The sequence below is a fragment of the Oryza sativa genome, chromosome 5 (assembly GCF_034140825.1).
Source record: "Oryza sativa Japonica Group chromosome 5, ASM3414082v1".
Classification (NCBI taxonomy): domain Eukaryota; kingdom Viridiplantae; phylum Streptophyta; class Magnoliopsida; order Poales; family Poaceae; genus Oryza; species Oryza sativa.
In genome coordinates, this window is record NC_089039.1 from 19,921,364 (window position 1) to 19,938,905 (window position 17,542).

Here is a 17,542-nt window from a genome sequence, read left to right on the forward strand (position 1 = left end):
AAGAATGAAAATAGGAGAAAAAATAGGTGAAAAAAGGGGTGAAAGAATTAAGGGGGGGAGGGGTTGAGCAGACGTAAGTACGTACGTACATGCAATTGCCAACAGGGCGAGGTGGGCCTAGGGATAAGGATATGTTTTTTTCTAATAAATCTAATGGTTACAAATAATGGTCCACAAAGTTTAATAAAAATCAACAGTTATACGTTGTGTCCTTTTAAGAATTTCTCTAATTTATAGGATGCCACGTGGCGGCTTAGGAGCATTTATAGGATGCCACATGGAGGCTTAGAAGCGTTTGTAGGAAGTTTAGTGTTGATTAATTTTTTATTATAAATCCTTATGTGGAAGACTTTTAAGGAAAAAGTCTGAATTACACCCTTAAACAATAAGAACGGTACAAATTGTCCCGGTTATATATAATCTGATCTCTCACCATCGTTCGCAAACATATAAACTAATATATTTTTTGTTTTGTTTTTTCTTTTATTATACATCTGATTTACCTATGTATGTTCATGGGTAATATACGATGGAATAATCTATATTGTCAAAATTATTTGTCCTAATTATTAACATTATATAGATGAGAATGACATAATTAAAAAGATATAATGTGGTTCTATGCGGCATTTTCGATGATATGTGTATATGTTTTTTCTAGCAAATACTAAGCACATACTTTTTCCTTTTTTTTGGAGACAAATATTTTTTCTCTTAGGGTAGGTGTGTGTATGTGTATTTATATGATGGATGAGCACACGTTTATATATGCGCTCGTGATTGCTTTTTTTAAGGAAACATGATTGCCTTATACATCATTAGTAAAAAAATACTTTCAAAAAATTTAGCGAGATGGCGTGAAGCGGTGCTGCGGCCGCGTGAATTCTTTGACAAACTCGCCAAGGGTGGTTGCTACTCATATGCACAATTTGAGGAAAATCTCAAAGCTACAAAGAAAGAAAGAAAAAACTACTCGATGGAGCTGATCTTGTACACATTCTTTTTTTTTCCTTTATGACATCTCTTGCGTAGATATAGATATAAAATAATGGTTGAAAATAATATATCCACGGGTTACGTATAAATAAGTAGCTAGATTTTGTTTTTTTATATATATGATGACCCTTATATATATACAGTACGTACTCCTGGGTGTATATAACCATTTTTCTATATATTTTTTCTTAGATAAGCACGGGATATGCAATATTTGATATTTAATTAATCTTACGCTGATGGCATGCTTAGTTTCGTGTGTCCTAGATAAGCTCATCCAATGAGATAGACCGAATGAAGCTTAAGAGATAAAAGGGCATCCACATGGTGTAAAAAATATATATGGTTGTTAATTTTCCAAAATATATATATATATATATATATATATATATATATATATATATATATATGAATATAGAAACATAGAATATATGAAAATACATTCTTGATAAATTTAATAATGTCATTTGGATATATCAGTATTACACAATAGGGAGTGAGTAAATTTTTAAAATGCTACTCAAAATTTAAATTGTTTTTTAATTATAAGTCCAATTTAATTGTGATATACAATCATATAGTCTATAATGTTAATTATTAATATTTTTATGGATGTTTCAATGAGATGTGCTATTTAGAATAAAACTTAAAATAACATATATTTTTACAACTTAAAACATAACATATGGTTAACATGAACTTTTTAGTTTTTCATCTAATCTAAGTATATAAGAAGGAAAAAGAAAAAGGACATAGAGGGGATATGTACGTACATCGGACATACAAACGTACAGGTCCAGGGGACACGGCCGAGTAACGTGGGATTTTTTTTAGATAGATTGATTTGTTTTTTCTTAAAATAAAGATATAGTGGTTAAAAATAATGGGTCCACCAGATTAAATAAAAACCGATGGTTGGATGTTAAAGCTCCACGTGCCGATCTAGGAGCGTTTGTAGGAGCGCCACGTGGCGGCTCGAGAGCGTTTGTAGAAAGTTTAATGGACTTTTAGTATATAATAGATAGATAGATAGATACTTCTGTTAGCGTATTGGTGGCGTAGTGATGGTCTGACTGCACCAGGAAGGTGGACGTTGTTTCTAGTAGCGTCCATGTCTGGACGCTGTTTGAATGAGCGTCCAAGTCTGGACGCTGTTTCTACCCCCGTCCATCCTATTTTGGTTAATCCTCCTAGAGAATTACTAATTATTTAATTTAAATATTACTTATTATTATAAATAAAAAAATTCGGAGCCATTGATCTATACTTAAGTATTGGAAGCTATATGTGTTTGTCTCACATTGAGAATTGCAATTTTAAGCATGACATTTTTCATTTTACTTTTGAAGGCAAACGACATCCCCCCAAAAAAAAAACTCAATTTTTGGTTTTCTCAATAATCCGTTGTAATTATAGTATGTAAAAAGGTAAGACGCATCACGTTGGACCACTCCTGTAGGTAGATCGAGCCGTATTGTCATTCCTTTTGCCTTAGCTCGTCTTGATTCAAACATCCAGGGCACCGGCTTGCACGGCCTCGCCCAGCCCTTGTCATTGCCACATCACCACGCTCAGCGCGCAAATGACACGGATAAGGTGGGTCTCTCCTCCACCGGATCGATCGTCCTTGCATGTCCACGCTGCTTGTCGGTCCACATGGCGACACACCGACGGCGCGGTAGCCTCTCGACCCCGGTGACCTGGACGGCCAAGCGGCACACGTGCAAAGGCGCGACCGAGTCGAATTGATTTCGCGCCGGTTCGACGGAGATCATCCGGGGACCCGATCACCCAAAGGTGGCCGTGCTCGTGATCGGAGCGTGGATTTTAGCCGGGCGCTTAGCCGGGCGGGTACGGCAAGCGAGCAGCGGATTTGCGCGGAGTTGGGTGGTGCCAGGTTCACAATTCCAACGAAATTCAGTCCCATTTTGCCAAAAAAAAACGATATTTCGACGTGGCTAGACAGCAGTTCTCCTTAGAAATTTTGATAGGTTTTATTCAAATTCAAATTTGAATTTGTAATATATATATATTTTTAAAAAAGTATGATATTAGTAGAACCTATTAGTATATCATTTTTTTAAAATAAATATTGAATTCCGCATATGTGATCCTTGTTCAAAAAATGTTTCAAGAAAAACCATGGAGGTGTTAGCATGCTGGGGGCAAGAATAACCTAGTGTTAACCTTTATATCTTATGTCCCATATTCTAATCTTGTACGGAGTACTAATGGACTTCAATTTAGGTGGTGGGCATTTTATTTTGCCAATGTTCGGTGAGTGATGCCGAGATGCATATTGAATTGTGCGTGATATGTCATATGTGTTCTAAATTATTGCCTTTTATGAATAATATTGCATATCGTGTGTATCTCAATGTGAAGTTATCAAATTTATAGGAAAAGGGATTATCCAATTTTTTTAGCATTTTTTGACTACTTTCTACATTTTTAGGAAACAAAAATAAATTGGAAATTTCTCATCGGTTTCTCGACATAATCGATTGGTTTTCGATACGAACCAATTGATATTTTCACTTTGCTTGCACTTTCAATTGCCGATCGGAATTTTAATGTTTATGTTTGACATTTGGATAGAGTCGATAGGATTTCGACACATGACCGATCCACTTTGCTTGCACTTTCAATTGCTGATCCGAATTTTAATGTTTATGTTCGATATCTCGGTAGAGTCGACAGGATTTCGACACATGACCGAACAAAACCGATAATTTGAATTTAAATTTTTGGCTACAAAATTTGTTCGGAATCTGTCTCGATCGGATCTGGCAGCATACTGCCAGCGTCCGGCATGGAAGGTGTTTCTGAATTGTGAACCCTGGTGGCGGTGGCCCCGCGAGGCGAGAAAGGCCGGGTCTCAGTCTCTACGAGCTTGTGTTTTGGGTGGATCCACACAGGAGTAGATAGGTTCTTCCGGCCCGAGTTCGCAGCGGGCGCGGGGGCGCACCGCATGCCCCGCGGGAAAACTAATTACTGTCTGACGTCCGATACAATCACAAATATCGAACGCCTCCACTCAATGTTAGTAGTACATGTGTTATACTGTGATTTTTTTTTCTTGTGCTCAGGTGCACCTACGGGTGATGTATACGCTTATAACAACTTTATTTTAAAACTTTAAACAACTTTTTTTTTCTGTTTTACTTATCTGGTCAATAATTTGATCGTACTATTTGATTCGTTACAATTAAATCTTTACAACAAGACCTCACTCGATTATATTCTGATTATTTTTTAAAACTTATTTTTTAATGTTGCGCATAGTTTTACTCAGTTGTTTCAATAAGTATTTCTTAGTGTTTCACTATTCCATTTATAAATGTTACACATATTTTTCCCACAGTCTAAAAAATGTTTTAGCAAATTAATTATTCTTGTGAATATATTATGTTTCACATGACTTTTTTAATGTTTCATTAGTTAGGACTAAATGTTTCATGCAGTAATTGTCGATGTTGCAGTCAGTATTATCGAAATGTTGCATCTCTTTGAAACACATTTAATTACATGATGAAACAATTTTTCTATAAGGGGTGAAACAACGCTCGATTTTTTATCAAAATATAACCATATGAGATCTTGTTGCTAAGATTTAATCTATTATATTATTAAAACAGCTTTGAAAGGAGGCACCACGTTCGTTGTGAGAGCTAGAAATTCCCACATTAATAGGATAAAAAGAAAAAAAAAGAAAAGAAGAGTCCAAGTAGAAGTACAATTTAAAAATAGTTCAAATTCGGAATTAAAACTAAGCAATATTGAAAGAAGTTTCTATATAAGAACCCAATACGAGATCAATCAAAATTCGAAATAAAACTAAAATAAAATCCAAAATTATAAAAGGAAAGAAGAGTCCAAGTAGAAATACAATTTAAAAATAGCTGAAATTCGAAATTAAAAATAAGCAATATTGAAAGAAGTTTCCATATAAGAACCTAATACGAGATTAATCAAAATTCAAAAAATAAAATAAAATCCAAAATTAGAAAAGGAAATGGGAGTCCAAGTAGAAATACAATTTAAAATAGCTGAAATTCGGAATTAAAAATAAAGAATATTAAAAGAAGAGTCCATATAATAACCCAATACGAGATTAATTAAAATTCGAAATAAAAATAAATAAATCCGAAATTAGCAAAAGAAAATAAAAGAAGAGTTCAAGTAGGAATTCAATTTAAAATTAGCTGAAATTCGGAATTAAAAATAAGCAATAGTGAAAGAAAAATCCATATAAAAACCCAATACGAGATTAATTAAAATTTAGAATAAAAAATAAAATAATATCTAAAATTAGAAAAATTAAAAGAGAGTTCAAGTAGGAATACAATTTTGAAACAACTAAAATTGAAAATAAAAAATAAAAACATTAAAAGAACACAATACAATATTAACTAATTTTTTTTAAAAAAAATCTGAGATTAGAAAAAGAAAAATAAGATTTCAATTAGGAATACAATTTATTAATAACTAAAATTTTTGATAAAAATAAAGATTATTGAAAGAAAAAACCATCTAAAGCACATGACGAGATAAATTAAGTAACAGGCCTATAAAAAGTAGAGTGGTGCAGGCGGTTGATACAATATATAAAAATTATTAATAAAACACCAAATAAAATCCTAATGACGATTAAAAGGAGGGACATTAGACAGGCCGTGAAGCAAACGAGTAAGGCAGTTGCCGGGACTTCTAAAAAGTAAAAAAAACAAACCCCATTGATAATCATATTTGATTTTTAAAATCCTAATGACAATAAAAAGGATAAGCAGCGGACGGGGTGTATAAGGGTATAGTTGCGGAGCCGCCGACGGTTGAGGGGACTTCTAGAAAATAAAAAATGAATTCCAACGATAGTTATGTTCGATTTTTAGAATCACAATGATAATAAAGAGTAGGCGGCGGACGGACTATACAGGGGTATAGTGGCATCATTTGATGGGGCTTTTAAAAATTATAAAAAATGAAAGTACAAGTCCAATTTTAAAGGTTCAGAACTTCTAAAAAGTAAAAAAAACAATGATAATCATGTTCAATTGTAAAATCTCAATGACAATAAAGAAGGGAGGCAGCGGGCGAGCCGTAGAGGAGTACATTGGCAAAGCCGTGTTAACGACCAAATTTGGTAATCTAAGGATCGGAGATGGAGAAGAAATCGAGAAGAAGTCGAGATGGAAATCGTCCCGGAAACAGAGTGAAGATCGGCTGGAGTCCGAATCGGCTACGGCTAAGATCGGCAGAGTTCGAGTCAGACGGGGTTAGCCGATTAAGCCGAATCCGACAGTATGACACAGCATACGTTGTCGGTTTAGGTTGATGTGCTTCATAATGATTGCCACGCATGGATAGAGTCCTCAGAAGGCAATTGTATCTATTAATTAGGATATTTTATGTAATTTCCTTAGAGATATGTTTGGGCAAAAGTCTGCCGCAAAGACTTATGGTATCTTAGAGTTTGTTAGAGATAAGAGTCGTGTCCGATGTGGACATATCTTGTTATAATGATTACAATGATATAATTATACCGTAGATTGGATTGATAAATTATTAGATAAAACTATTTATAACTGGGTAAATAAGTATGTATACATGCATGCAAGAGGTAGTGAGAGAGAGCTGTTAGAGAGACGTCCGATTTTAGTGCATCTATCGGACGTCCGATGCGTAGGCGTCCCCGGAAAAAAGGCTAGGGAAAATGGTAGTATGATCAAGTATATAGGAACTACGTAGAACCTTCTGAATGGAATGAAGTACTAGTACTAGATTCTAAGCACAATTGTGCAAAGGCTAAATGGCTAATGCACGACTGTTACAAAATGTTTATGTGTGCCCAGTTGCCAGCCTGGCGACATGCTTGAGAACCCACCTTTTAGTTAGACTAACCGAACGTCAATTTAAGTATATAGTCATCTCTTGCCTTCTAAGGTTTAGGCACCATTATTGTGTCTCCCTTAAGCCCTCGCTTGTTCGGCTCATGATGGAAATGGAATTGAAATTGACGCTCCTAATTTCCTATATGAGGTTTCTGATTAATTAAGTTCAGACATCATGCAACCAGACAGCCGTGCAAACTTAATTAGCACCACGGCTATCGTCCCAATCCATCCGATTAATAATTAATTAATTAATTAATGAACGTAACGAGCAGCTACATTTTCTTATTATTCTCGCTGGGCCTAATCACTCTCTGTAGTACTCCCTCCACTCCAGTTTCATTTTAATTGACGTTTTGGACAATGACATGGTATACAAAATATATCTTTGACTTTATTTTTCTATTATAAGATATACAATAAATAAATACATGCTCACTTTTATTATAGTGATTTGAATGATAAATCTATATATGTTGTTCTAGTATCTTTAAACTAAATATTTTAAAAGTTATTGATGGTCAAAGTTATAAAGTTTGACTTCAACCTTATCCAAAACGTCAATTATTACTACCTCCGTTTTTTAATAGATGACGCCGTTGACTTTTTCTCGCATGTTTGACCATTCGTCTTATTCAAAAATTTTATGCAAATGTATAAGATATAAATCACACTTAAAATATTATGAGTGATAAAACAACTCATAACAAAATAAATTATAATTACATAAATTTTTTGAATAAGGCGAATGGTCAAACATGTGAGAAAAAATCAACGGCGTCATCTATTAAAAAACGGAGGGGGTATATAACAGGAGGGAGTATACTTACTTCAAAGTCAAACCGCGGGTATTATTACATTTATGTCCACCTCTACGCATTTCAAGAAATGTAATTACAGTGATTCTCTGCGAGCGTTTGGTACTTAAGCTAAGCTGACCGAGTTCGTGCTAGCGTGTGCGCGGCGAGCGGCCTCATCGTGGCCGGAAAAACAACTCGTCGCACGAAGCAGCGACCGGACACCGTGCTGCTCACAAGCCGGCAATGCCCCAACACGCCCACTTGTTTCTTACCGTTGGCTTCGAGGCCCCACGGTCTGACAAGTCCTCCACATTCTGTCCAGGTCAATCAGTCCAACTGTTTATCCAACAAGACAATAATAATGGAACTATGGAAGATGAAATTTTGATCTTTTTTAGATGGGTGAAAAATGATCCAGACCACCAACCAAAGTCCAAACTACTTCAGGCTCTAGAAAAAAGAGAACCACTGTAACACCAAAAGCCACTTTCCTTTTTGCTTGCTCGGCGACTCACCGCCGCTGACAGGTGGGCCTGGTGATTCGGTGCCAGTCTCCTCGTCCATGTTTGCCACTTTCGCCGACGTGGGTGGGTGGGCCTTCGGGTGAAGCTGAAGGAAGCACAAACAGAGCCGACGATACGGACTGTAACTTTTTCGCATGTGCTTCGCGCGAATTATTCAGGATCTCTCTCTGTCATCCGGTCGAAAGCGACCTCCCATGTCATACTGTCTCCGGATAAACTGCCCATGTTTATCACAGAGAATACCGAACGGATTGCGTAGTTTTCTCGCCATGAACCCGTGCAGGTAGATTCAGTTGCTCGCGCCCGATGGTTTGTACGAGCCAATACTCGTCCCCTATCCGTTGTACTGCCACCGTTGCATACGCTACAAAACGCCGTGCGTCCCATCAGCTGCTGTTGCGTATCCTACTCTCGTTTCGTCACGGAGTGGGTAAAAGGACTAAATTAACAGCAAGGTAATCCAGGATTACGCGAGTTCCATACCGCATCAGTGCCCTTTTTTACCTAGTAGGCGCCAACTAGGCGAACCGGACAGGACAAAGCCACGAAACGGAGCACCGACCACGCTGGCCGATGTGGGCTGTGCAGCTAACCATGTCACCAGGTCACTAGCCCGTTACGCCCGCGTCGTGTTCCGGCCCACCTTACGCCTCCCGGTAGATCCACGAGCCCCACACGGGCGGATCCACTGTCACACGGGCCCAACGGTTCGCTGGCCCCACTGGCAGCCTAACGATGGTTTCTCGGTTTTACATGGGGGGAAAGCCGGTGGCTCGGCACCCGAGGTCAGTGGAATTGATGGCGCCCAACTGCCACGTGAGACCGTGACCCCACATGTCATCCTCCCGTAGGACGGCCTCGGACCCACACCGAGCCTCAGGGACGAACTAGCCGTTTGCGGGTCGGCACTAAAAAAATCGGAGACCCATCGGTTCAACGGGAGGGACGCGCGAGCGCCGCCAATGAGGCGAGGGGAGGGTGGCCGCGTCGTGCTTCAGTAGTAGTGGGGGCAGTGGGCGAGTTCTTGCTGCGAGTTCGTCGCGAGAGAGGAAGCAGCAGAGAGAAAGAGAGCAAAAGCAGCGAGAGGTTGTGGGGAGAGAGAGGAGCGAATTGATTAGTGTCGCCACATCGTCTCCACCACCACCACCTCCGTCCTTCCTCGCCAAGCCACCATCATTGCGCCACCGCCGCAAGATCTGAGCTCGACTCCTCCTCTCCTCGCCCCCGCACGGGCGCACGACGCTAGCTTCTTAAGTATTTTTCTTCTTACCGCGCAGCGCGCGGCGGCTGGCTGGCTAGCTAGCTTCTCGGCAAAGGCTTGTTGCGGTTGCGGTTGCAGTACAGGGGCGTGTGTGCGCGCGAGCGGCGGTGGTACGGTGCCCGCACCCACCCACCACCACCCCCGCCATTAAAGGCGCTCACGCACCGCCTCCAGCTTCTTCGTCCACGAGAAAGCGAGGTGATCAGAGAGAGAGAGAGAGAGAGAGTGAGTGAAGCGGAGCTCACTTCCTCCCCTCACGGGAGCAGCCAACGCCCAGCGCCGCCACCACCCACGCCGTTCGCGCGCTTTAAAGAAGGCGCGCCACCTTCGCATAAGCTTAAAAGATTCCCCACACCACCTCCTCTCACCTCGCGCCACGAGCGTTGATCGGTGCTTTTCATTGTTCTTCCTTGCTGCAGAAGAGACAGAGAGAGGGAGAGGCAGAGGACGAGGATGATGGCGGTGCTCGCGCGGCTGGGCGTCATTGTGGTGTTGTGGGCGGTGGTGGCGGAGGGGATTCTTGACCCCGTCGACTTCCTGGCGCTGCAGGCGGTGCGGCGGTCGCTCGACGATATGCCTGGCTCGTCGTTCTTCGAAGCGTGGGACTTCACGGCCGACCCGTGCGGGTTCCCCGGGGTGTTCTGCGACGGCAACAAGGTGTCGGCGCTGGCGCTCGGCGACCCGAGGGCGGGGTCGCCGGGGCTGTCCGGGCGGCTCGACCAGGCGCTGGGGCGGCTGTCCGCGCTCACCGAGCTGTCGCTCGTGCCCGGGCGCGTCGAAGGCGAGCTCCCGGAGTCGCTCAGCTCGTGCCGGAACCTCCGATTCTTGGCCGTCAGCAAGAACCTCATCTCCGGCCAGATACCGGACGGCCTCGGCGGGCTGTCCAACCTCCGGACGCTCGACGTCAGCTTCAACCAGATCTCCGGCACCATCCCGGCGTCGATCGCCACGCTGCCGTCGATCACCAACCTCATCCTCTGCCACAACCATCTCACCGGCGGCATCCCGTCGTTCCCGGACTCGTCGCCGCTCATCCGGCTCGACCTCAAGCACAACGACCTCTCCGGCGGCGTGCCGAACCTGCCGAGCACGCTCCAGTACCTCTCGCTCTCGGCGAACCGGCTCACCGGCACCGTCGACTCCGTGCTCCCCCGGCTCACTCGGCTCAACTACCTCGACCTCAGCATGAACCAGCTCGACGGCCCAATCCCGGCGTCCGTCTTCACATTGCCGCTGTCCGTGCTCCAGCTGCAGCGCAACTTCTTCTCCGGCCTCCTCCAGCCGGCGAACGACGTGACGATCCAGGTGGTGGACCTGAGCTACAACCGCTTCTGGGGCCCCGTGTCGCCGCTCCTCGCCGGCGTGGGGCAGCTGTACCTGAATAACAACCGGTTCACCGGCGAGGTGCCGGCGCGGCTGGTGCAGGAGCTGGTCGGCTCCGGCGGGCTCCAGGTGCTGTACCTGCAGCACAACTTCCTCACCGGCATCGAGATTTCGCCGGCGTCGTCGCTCCCCTCCAGCGTCTCGCTCTGCCTCATGTACAACTGCATGGTGCCGCCGGTGTACGCGCCGTGCCCGCTCAAGGCCGGCTCGACGAACACCCGGCCGGCCGACCAGTGCCCGGAGTGGAGGGGCTAATCAAAGCTGGCAACACAACGCCGACGCCATTGCCGGATCGCCTCGGATCGTCCAAGCTCAAGAAAACCGGAAAAGAATGGAGGAGATTGCAAATGGCGGTCTCCGATTCTTTGATTAATTTGTCCAGTTACTAGCGTTCCAATGTGGATTACTATTCTTTTTGGTTGGGGGGAGATGGATGGAGATAGTCACAGACAAGAAGTAAGTTCCTTAATAATCTTGGGTTTATAGGCGTAATTTCTTTCTCCTTTTTTTGTGTTTAGGTGGTGTATGTTCTTTTGTGTCCCCTGCTGTATAGTTGCGTGAGTAGTAAAACATTGGCTCTTGATGTTATGTGAGGTGGCGACGATCGATTGATGTATCTGATGATGATCATGATGATGGTGGTGTTAGAAATCTGTGATGTTATTTATATATCGCATTGCCATTGGGCAAGCATAGTATCACAAGCATTCGCTGTGCTTCATTTTAGTTACAGTTACTCGTCACAGTTCATTCTTGTCAGAGAAACAATGGCTATATTATGGATGAGCATATTTTTATGATTATTTCAGGGGAAAAAAAAGCATAACGGTAGATGATGAATAACACGCTTGTAGAATGATTGCTCAGGGCGCAATCACAAAAACAGAAGCAAAGCCAAGAATTAGCAATGCAGCTCCCCACACTGAACAATCATTACGTAAAGCAGAGAACTAACTAATCAATCTATCTGCTGGCCTTCTGAAGTCTGAACAATCATCCTATCTGCATTTGCAAGACTGGCAGGACCAGAGTACTTGCATACAACCGATCATTAGGCCATGTTGTTCCTTCTTGATTGGAGTTCTTTTTTTTTTAACAACTACTCTACGTGATATGATTTCCATGCAGCTGATCCTTCGTATGTCCTTCACATTCTCTCATTCGTCCTCCTCCTCCCCTGTTCATCTCCCTGTCCTAACCCTGGCTTAAAACCCTCTCGCGTGTACAGTACTCGTCTTGCACAGTGAAACATAACTCTCGTCTCGCCTTAATTTCGCTGTCAGTACGCGATACGAGCGATCCTTGTGCGTGCGTCCTTGCGTACTCGGTTTGTGGCGAGTTGGTAGCTCTGGTTTTTAATGGAGCTGCAACTGCACGCAACAGTTGGAAAAATCGCGCGAGATCAGCAAATTCGCGACGCAGAGGGGGAGGACGTCGCACGGCGAGGCGGAAGCCGTCCTCTGCTCGGCTTCCGGTGGTTTCGAGTTGGAGACAAGCGGGTTGTTCACTTTGTTGCAAAAATCATATTTTGATGTTATCGAATTTCGATAACGTTGAATGTATCTAGTTTACGATTTTATCAAAGTTTGATAGTGTTTTCGTGAGTTTTTTTTTGTCGGAATTGTAAGATCATGTTTTGCCACGTATACCGGCCGGGCTGTCGGTGTAACTCGTACGCGATACGTATCCCCTCGAGGCCTTGAAGGCTTGGATGGTACACGTACTGGTACGTACGAGAAATAAAAGGGCTCATCGTGACACGGGCGCGATGGTAAAGTCTCTCTCTCTTCATTAGCCGTGGTGCGGCGAGCGTGACTGCGCGATGGCCATTTAATTCTCTGTTTCACTTTCTTTTTTTCCTCTCTTCTTTTCACATCGTCATGTTTCATGTTAGTGATGCTTTCTTTACCTTGCCACCCCCACACGCATGTAACGAATGACTACTCGGCCGGAGTACTCGCTATAGACTGTAAAGAGGTGATAACAACTCAACATGATCCAAAGCACTCCTTCTTCCCCTACATCCTGTGGGGGCCCCGTTTCACCGCCATGTGGGCCATGGCACATGCAAAGCGGATAATTGTACATGTTTGGCAGCGGCATGTCAGTTTGTCCCCACATGACAGTGACGCAGCACGGCGAAAGGCGGTGAGTGTCGCTGCAATTAGCTTGGGCAAAAATGTGGTACTACTACTACAAACTGCCATCGAGATCATTCATCACGCCGCCCCGACGAGCGAGCGAGCGACCTTACCTCGGCTTTCCTCTTTTCTGCCTGTGAAGTGCGTGGTTGTTCCGAAAGCGTGATGCCCACTGGTCTTTCCATTCCTGGCTCTTTTGAGTTTTGACTGTTTGTTCGGTTTCTAGCTTTGCAAATTGCAATCCCTTCTTTCGCGCCAGTGACTGAGAGACAGAATAATAATACAGACAGCTGCTTACTATATAGATTTTTATAGCCTATCTCTCAGCTCACTTATATAGTTGTTAATTTTTCACTATAAATATATGGTCCACATGTCTGTCTCATAGATTTTCTTGGTTACAGTGTCTAAACCGGCTGTAAACTTACAGCCGGCTTCTCATCTATCTCCTCTCCTTTCTCATCCACCTCAGCATTCAGACCCTGTTTAGATGGGACTAAAACTTTTTAGTCCCTATCATATCAGATGTTTGGACACTAATTATAAATATTAAGCGTAGACTATTAATAAAAACCATTCTATAACCCTGTACTAATTCGCGAGACGAATCTATTGAGCCTAATTAATCCATGATTAGCCTATGTGATGCTATAGTAAACATGCGCTAATTATGAATTAATTAGGCTTAAAAAATTTATCACGCGAATTAGCTCTCATTTATGTAATTAGTTTTATAAGTAGCCTATGTTTAATGCTCTAAATTCACCCGATATGATAGGGACTAAAGTTTAGTCCTGTATCCAAACACCACGTCAGTCTTCTTGGAGCCCTCTATTATACTCGCTGACGGATGATAGAATTTTAGAATTGAGCGGTATGTGCAAAAGCAGGTTTTGTCGTCGGAGAAGAGGACGTGGCTGTGGCTCATGTGAAAAGAAAGGCAATTTGGCTGGTAGCTTTTGCTTTGTACGGAGTAGTACTACTAGACTTCTAGAGCTGAACTAGCAGTAATAGTTTCTAAACCTCAGTAGTCTGTTGATCCGTCGGCCATGGCCTACCGATCGCATGGGCAAGGCCCAAGCCCAGCACCCGCTATCCAGGTTCTTTCTGGCGCACCCACCGATCCAATCGAGAGGCCTCCGTATAGGAATAAGTTCACTTTGGGTCCCTCTATTTGTCGCTCAGTCTGATTTTCGTCACTTGATCGCAAAACCGGATACGATAGGTCCCTCAACTTACGAAACCGTTTAAATAGAATCCATCAGCAGTATTTAACCTGGTTTTGGCTGAGGTGGCCCCTACGTGGCTAATTTGACTTGGCCTTCATCTCACGTGGCATTGATGTGGCGCTTACATGGCAAATTGAACCCAAAAATAATAAAACCTATGGGACCCACATGTCAATTTCACACACACAATAATAAAAAAATGGTGGGGCCCACATGGACCCCACATGTCATCATCACTACCATCTCTCTATCCCCTCTCTCTCCATCATCTCTCCTTCCTCTTATCTCTATCCCCCTCTCTCTCCCCTGACAATGGTGAGCGGCGGCGGGCGGCGCAGAGGGGCGGCAAGCGGCAGGTGGAGCGGAGGGGCGGCGGGTGGAGCACGACGACGACCACTGCGGCGTCTCCGAAGATAACGACAACGACAACGACGCTCTGCCCAGAACTCGCGTCCGTCCTGTCCTCGCCCGTCCGCGCTGCTCGTCATGAGCTTGCAGGCAGGGGTGTCCATGGCCGCATGGAGGGTGCCCGCGCTGCTGAAGAGCCACGTCGGCGACGAGATCTCCTACCACGGTGGTGCCGTGCTCCGGGGCGACATTCTCGTCACCGTTGTGTGGTACGGGAAGTTCAAGCTGGCGCAGAAGGCCATCGTCGTTAACTTCCTCCTCTCCCTCACGGCCACGCCGCCGCCTCCGAACGCGACGACGCCCTCCGCCGAGAAGTGGTGGAGCACCATCGCTGCCGTGGTTCTTGCGAGTGGTTCTCGCGCGCGCCGACCAATGGGAGGGAGGGAGAGGAGTGGGGGTCGGCAGTCGGCGGGAGTTGGCGGTGCGCGTGAGGAGGTCACTGGCGAGCACGGGCTCCACGCCGTCGGCCGCTTCGCCTGCGATGCCCAGCAGAATAGCGCCGCCCCTCCTCGCCCGGTTGCCGAGCGCCGCCTCCCTCCTCGCCCACCGTTGGGCACCGCCTCCCTCCTCGTCCGGCCGCCGCGTGCCGCTCCGCCCACCGCCTCCCTCCTCGCCTGGCTGCCGCGAGCGGCCCCTCCTCTCGCCCGGCCGCCGCCGCCGCCTCCCTCCTCGCCGGCCGCCGCGTGCCGCTCCGCCCACCGCCCCCCTCTGCGTTGCCGCTCGCCGTTCTGTAAGGGAGAGATAGGGGGATAGAGATAAGAGGGGGCTGACATGTGGGACCACATGGGCCCCACCTTTTCTTATTATTTTTGTGTAGCTGACATGTGGGTCCCACGTTTTATTATTATTTTCCCGGGATCCAATTGCCACGTAAGCACCACATCAATACCATGTGGGATAAGGACCTAGTCAAAGGGAGCCATGTCATCCAAAACCGGGCATAATACTGCCGAGGGATATCTTTTGCACGGTTTTGTAAGTTGGGGAACCCGTCATACCCGGTTTTGCGACCGAGGGACGAAAATCGGACTGGGCGACAAATAGAGGGACCCAATGTGAACTTATTCCCTCCGTATAAGGCCTCGGAGCTGACAGGCCGAACAGCCCAACCCACCATTCTTCGCGCGACCTGTGAGGGAATAAGTCCACTTTGACTCCCTTAAAAGTGACTCGAATCTAATCCGTAACCCTCAACCGCAAAACCGGATAAGATGACTCCCTGAATTATTGAAACCAGCACAATTTGACTCCCTCAGCGGTTTTGGAGGGCGGTTTTGCTGATGTGGTAATGTTGACCTAGTCTTCGTCCCACATGGCGCTTACGTGGCATTAGACTTAAAAAAATATATCTATGGGACCCGCATGTCATCCCCTCTCTCTCTTCTTCTTTCTCCTTTCTCTCTCTTTCTCTCCCCTTTTCTCTTCACCTTCTCTCTCGTGTAGCAATCGGCGGGCAGGGGCGGCGACAGCGGCAACGGCGGCGGCGGCAGGCGGGCGAGCGCTGGAGTGTGCGGCATGGAAGCTGCCCCCTGTGACGGTGGGGTGCGCGGGGAGGCGTGTGACGAAGGGGAGGAGGCCATGGCGGCGGGCTCGACGAAGTGGGACTTGAGGAGGCGCGAGCACCCGGTCACGCACAAAGACGAGCACCCTGATGGCGGCGACAATGTAGCCGACATATATATGGCAAAAGTATTTGCGGTTAGTTTTGGTTCTCATCGGCGAGCGTGGTTGCCATCGTTGGGTGTCATGAACAACATGTCACCATCGATGATGGCTGGACCTAGTGTTTGCTCTGTTGTGTCGTACGTCTCAAGTGAATAATTTCTAGGTTTTTGTCCCTCGCCTTCCTCTCTATGGCACTGAGTTTGTTGAGCTCCCATGTGAGCGAGTGTCTGAGCGAGCATCGGTGGCAGGCTGGCAGCAGCCACAGCCAGCAGGCGCACAACTTGAGGTCGACCTCGCCGTCGGGGGTCATGCTGCTCGACGCCATCACTGTTAGAGTACGCAGCTCGGCCCATCAACCATGGGCTACCCAGGTCATATTGGGTCTGCTCCACCACAGGTTCAACTGGAGCCACAACTTTAGGTCCTGGGCCTACACCCAAAAGACTAGTCTGATGGGTAAGGACCGCCCTCACCTTTTAAGTCGTGTTCCCCCACCCTCAATTACCGATGTGGGGCTAAACCCAACAATCTCCCCCGTCACATCAACCCATGTGACCCCGAAGACTTGTCCTGGGCCTACACAACCCAAAAGGACCGCCCTCACCTTTTAAGTCGTGTTCCCCCACCCTCAATTACCGATGTGGGGCTAAACCCAACAATCTCCCCCGTCACATCAACCCATGTGACCCCGAAGACTTGTCCGGGGCCTACACAACCCAAAAGACTAGTCTGATGGGTGAGGACCGCCCCCACCTTTTAAGTCGTGTTCCCCCACCATCAATTACCGATGTGGAGCTAAACCCAACAATCTCCCCCGTCACATCAACCCATGTGACCCCGAAGACTTGTTACCTGGCCTCAGGCCCAACAATCTCCCCCGTCACATCAACCCATGTGACCCCGAAGACTTGTTACCTGGCCTCTCCACCATATGACCCATGGAAATTGTTCCAGGTTTCAAACCTTGGGCTCTGATACCACTTGTTAGAGTACGCAGCCCGGCCCATCAACTATGGGCCACCCAGGTCACATTGGGCCTGCTCCACCACAGGCCCAACCGGAGCCACAACTTTAGGTCCTGCGCCTACACAACCCAAAAGACTAGTCTGATGGGTGAGGACCGCCCCCACCTTTTAAGTCGTGCTCCCCCACCATCAATTACCGATGTGGGACTAAACCCAACAATCACCACCCGACTCGACCAACTCCATCGCCGTTGACTCGTCTTCTGGTTCGCCCTCCAC

The 17,542-nt window shown here is 45.7% G+C and overlaps 1 protein-coding gene across 2 annotated transcripts; it reads left to right on the forward strand.

Annotated features, from left to right (window-relative positions):
• Positions 1-9,150: 9,150 nt before the first annotated feature.
• Positions 9,151-11,585, forward strand: LOC4338760 (LRR receptor-like serine/threonine-protein kinase ERL1). 2 transcript variants are annotated; one of them, XM_015782643.3, is made up of 2 exons: positions 9,151-9,788; positions 9,892-11,585. In XM_015782643.3, the coding sequence occupies exon 2, from the start codon at positions 9,926-9,928 to the stop codon at positions 11,108-11,110; it is 1,185 nt and encodes a 394-aa protein (XP_015638129.1). In that variant the 5' UTR covers positions 9,151-9,788; positions 9,892-9,925; the 3' UTR covers positions 11,111-11,585. The 2 variants fall into 2 exon arrangements, with proteins under 2 accessions (XP_015638129.1, XP_066166915.1); XM_066310818.1 differs by having other exon boundaries at positions 9,151-9,670.
• The last annotated feature ends 5,957 nt before the right edge of the window (positions 11,586-17,542 follow it).

Bases quoted from the DNA above. Each gene is read 5' to 3' on its own strand.
- LOC4338760 (XM_015782643.3), top strand. From the start codon at position 9,926: ATGATGGCGGTGCTCGCGCGGCTGGGCGTCATTGTGGTGTTGTGGGCG.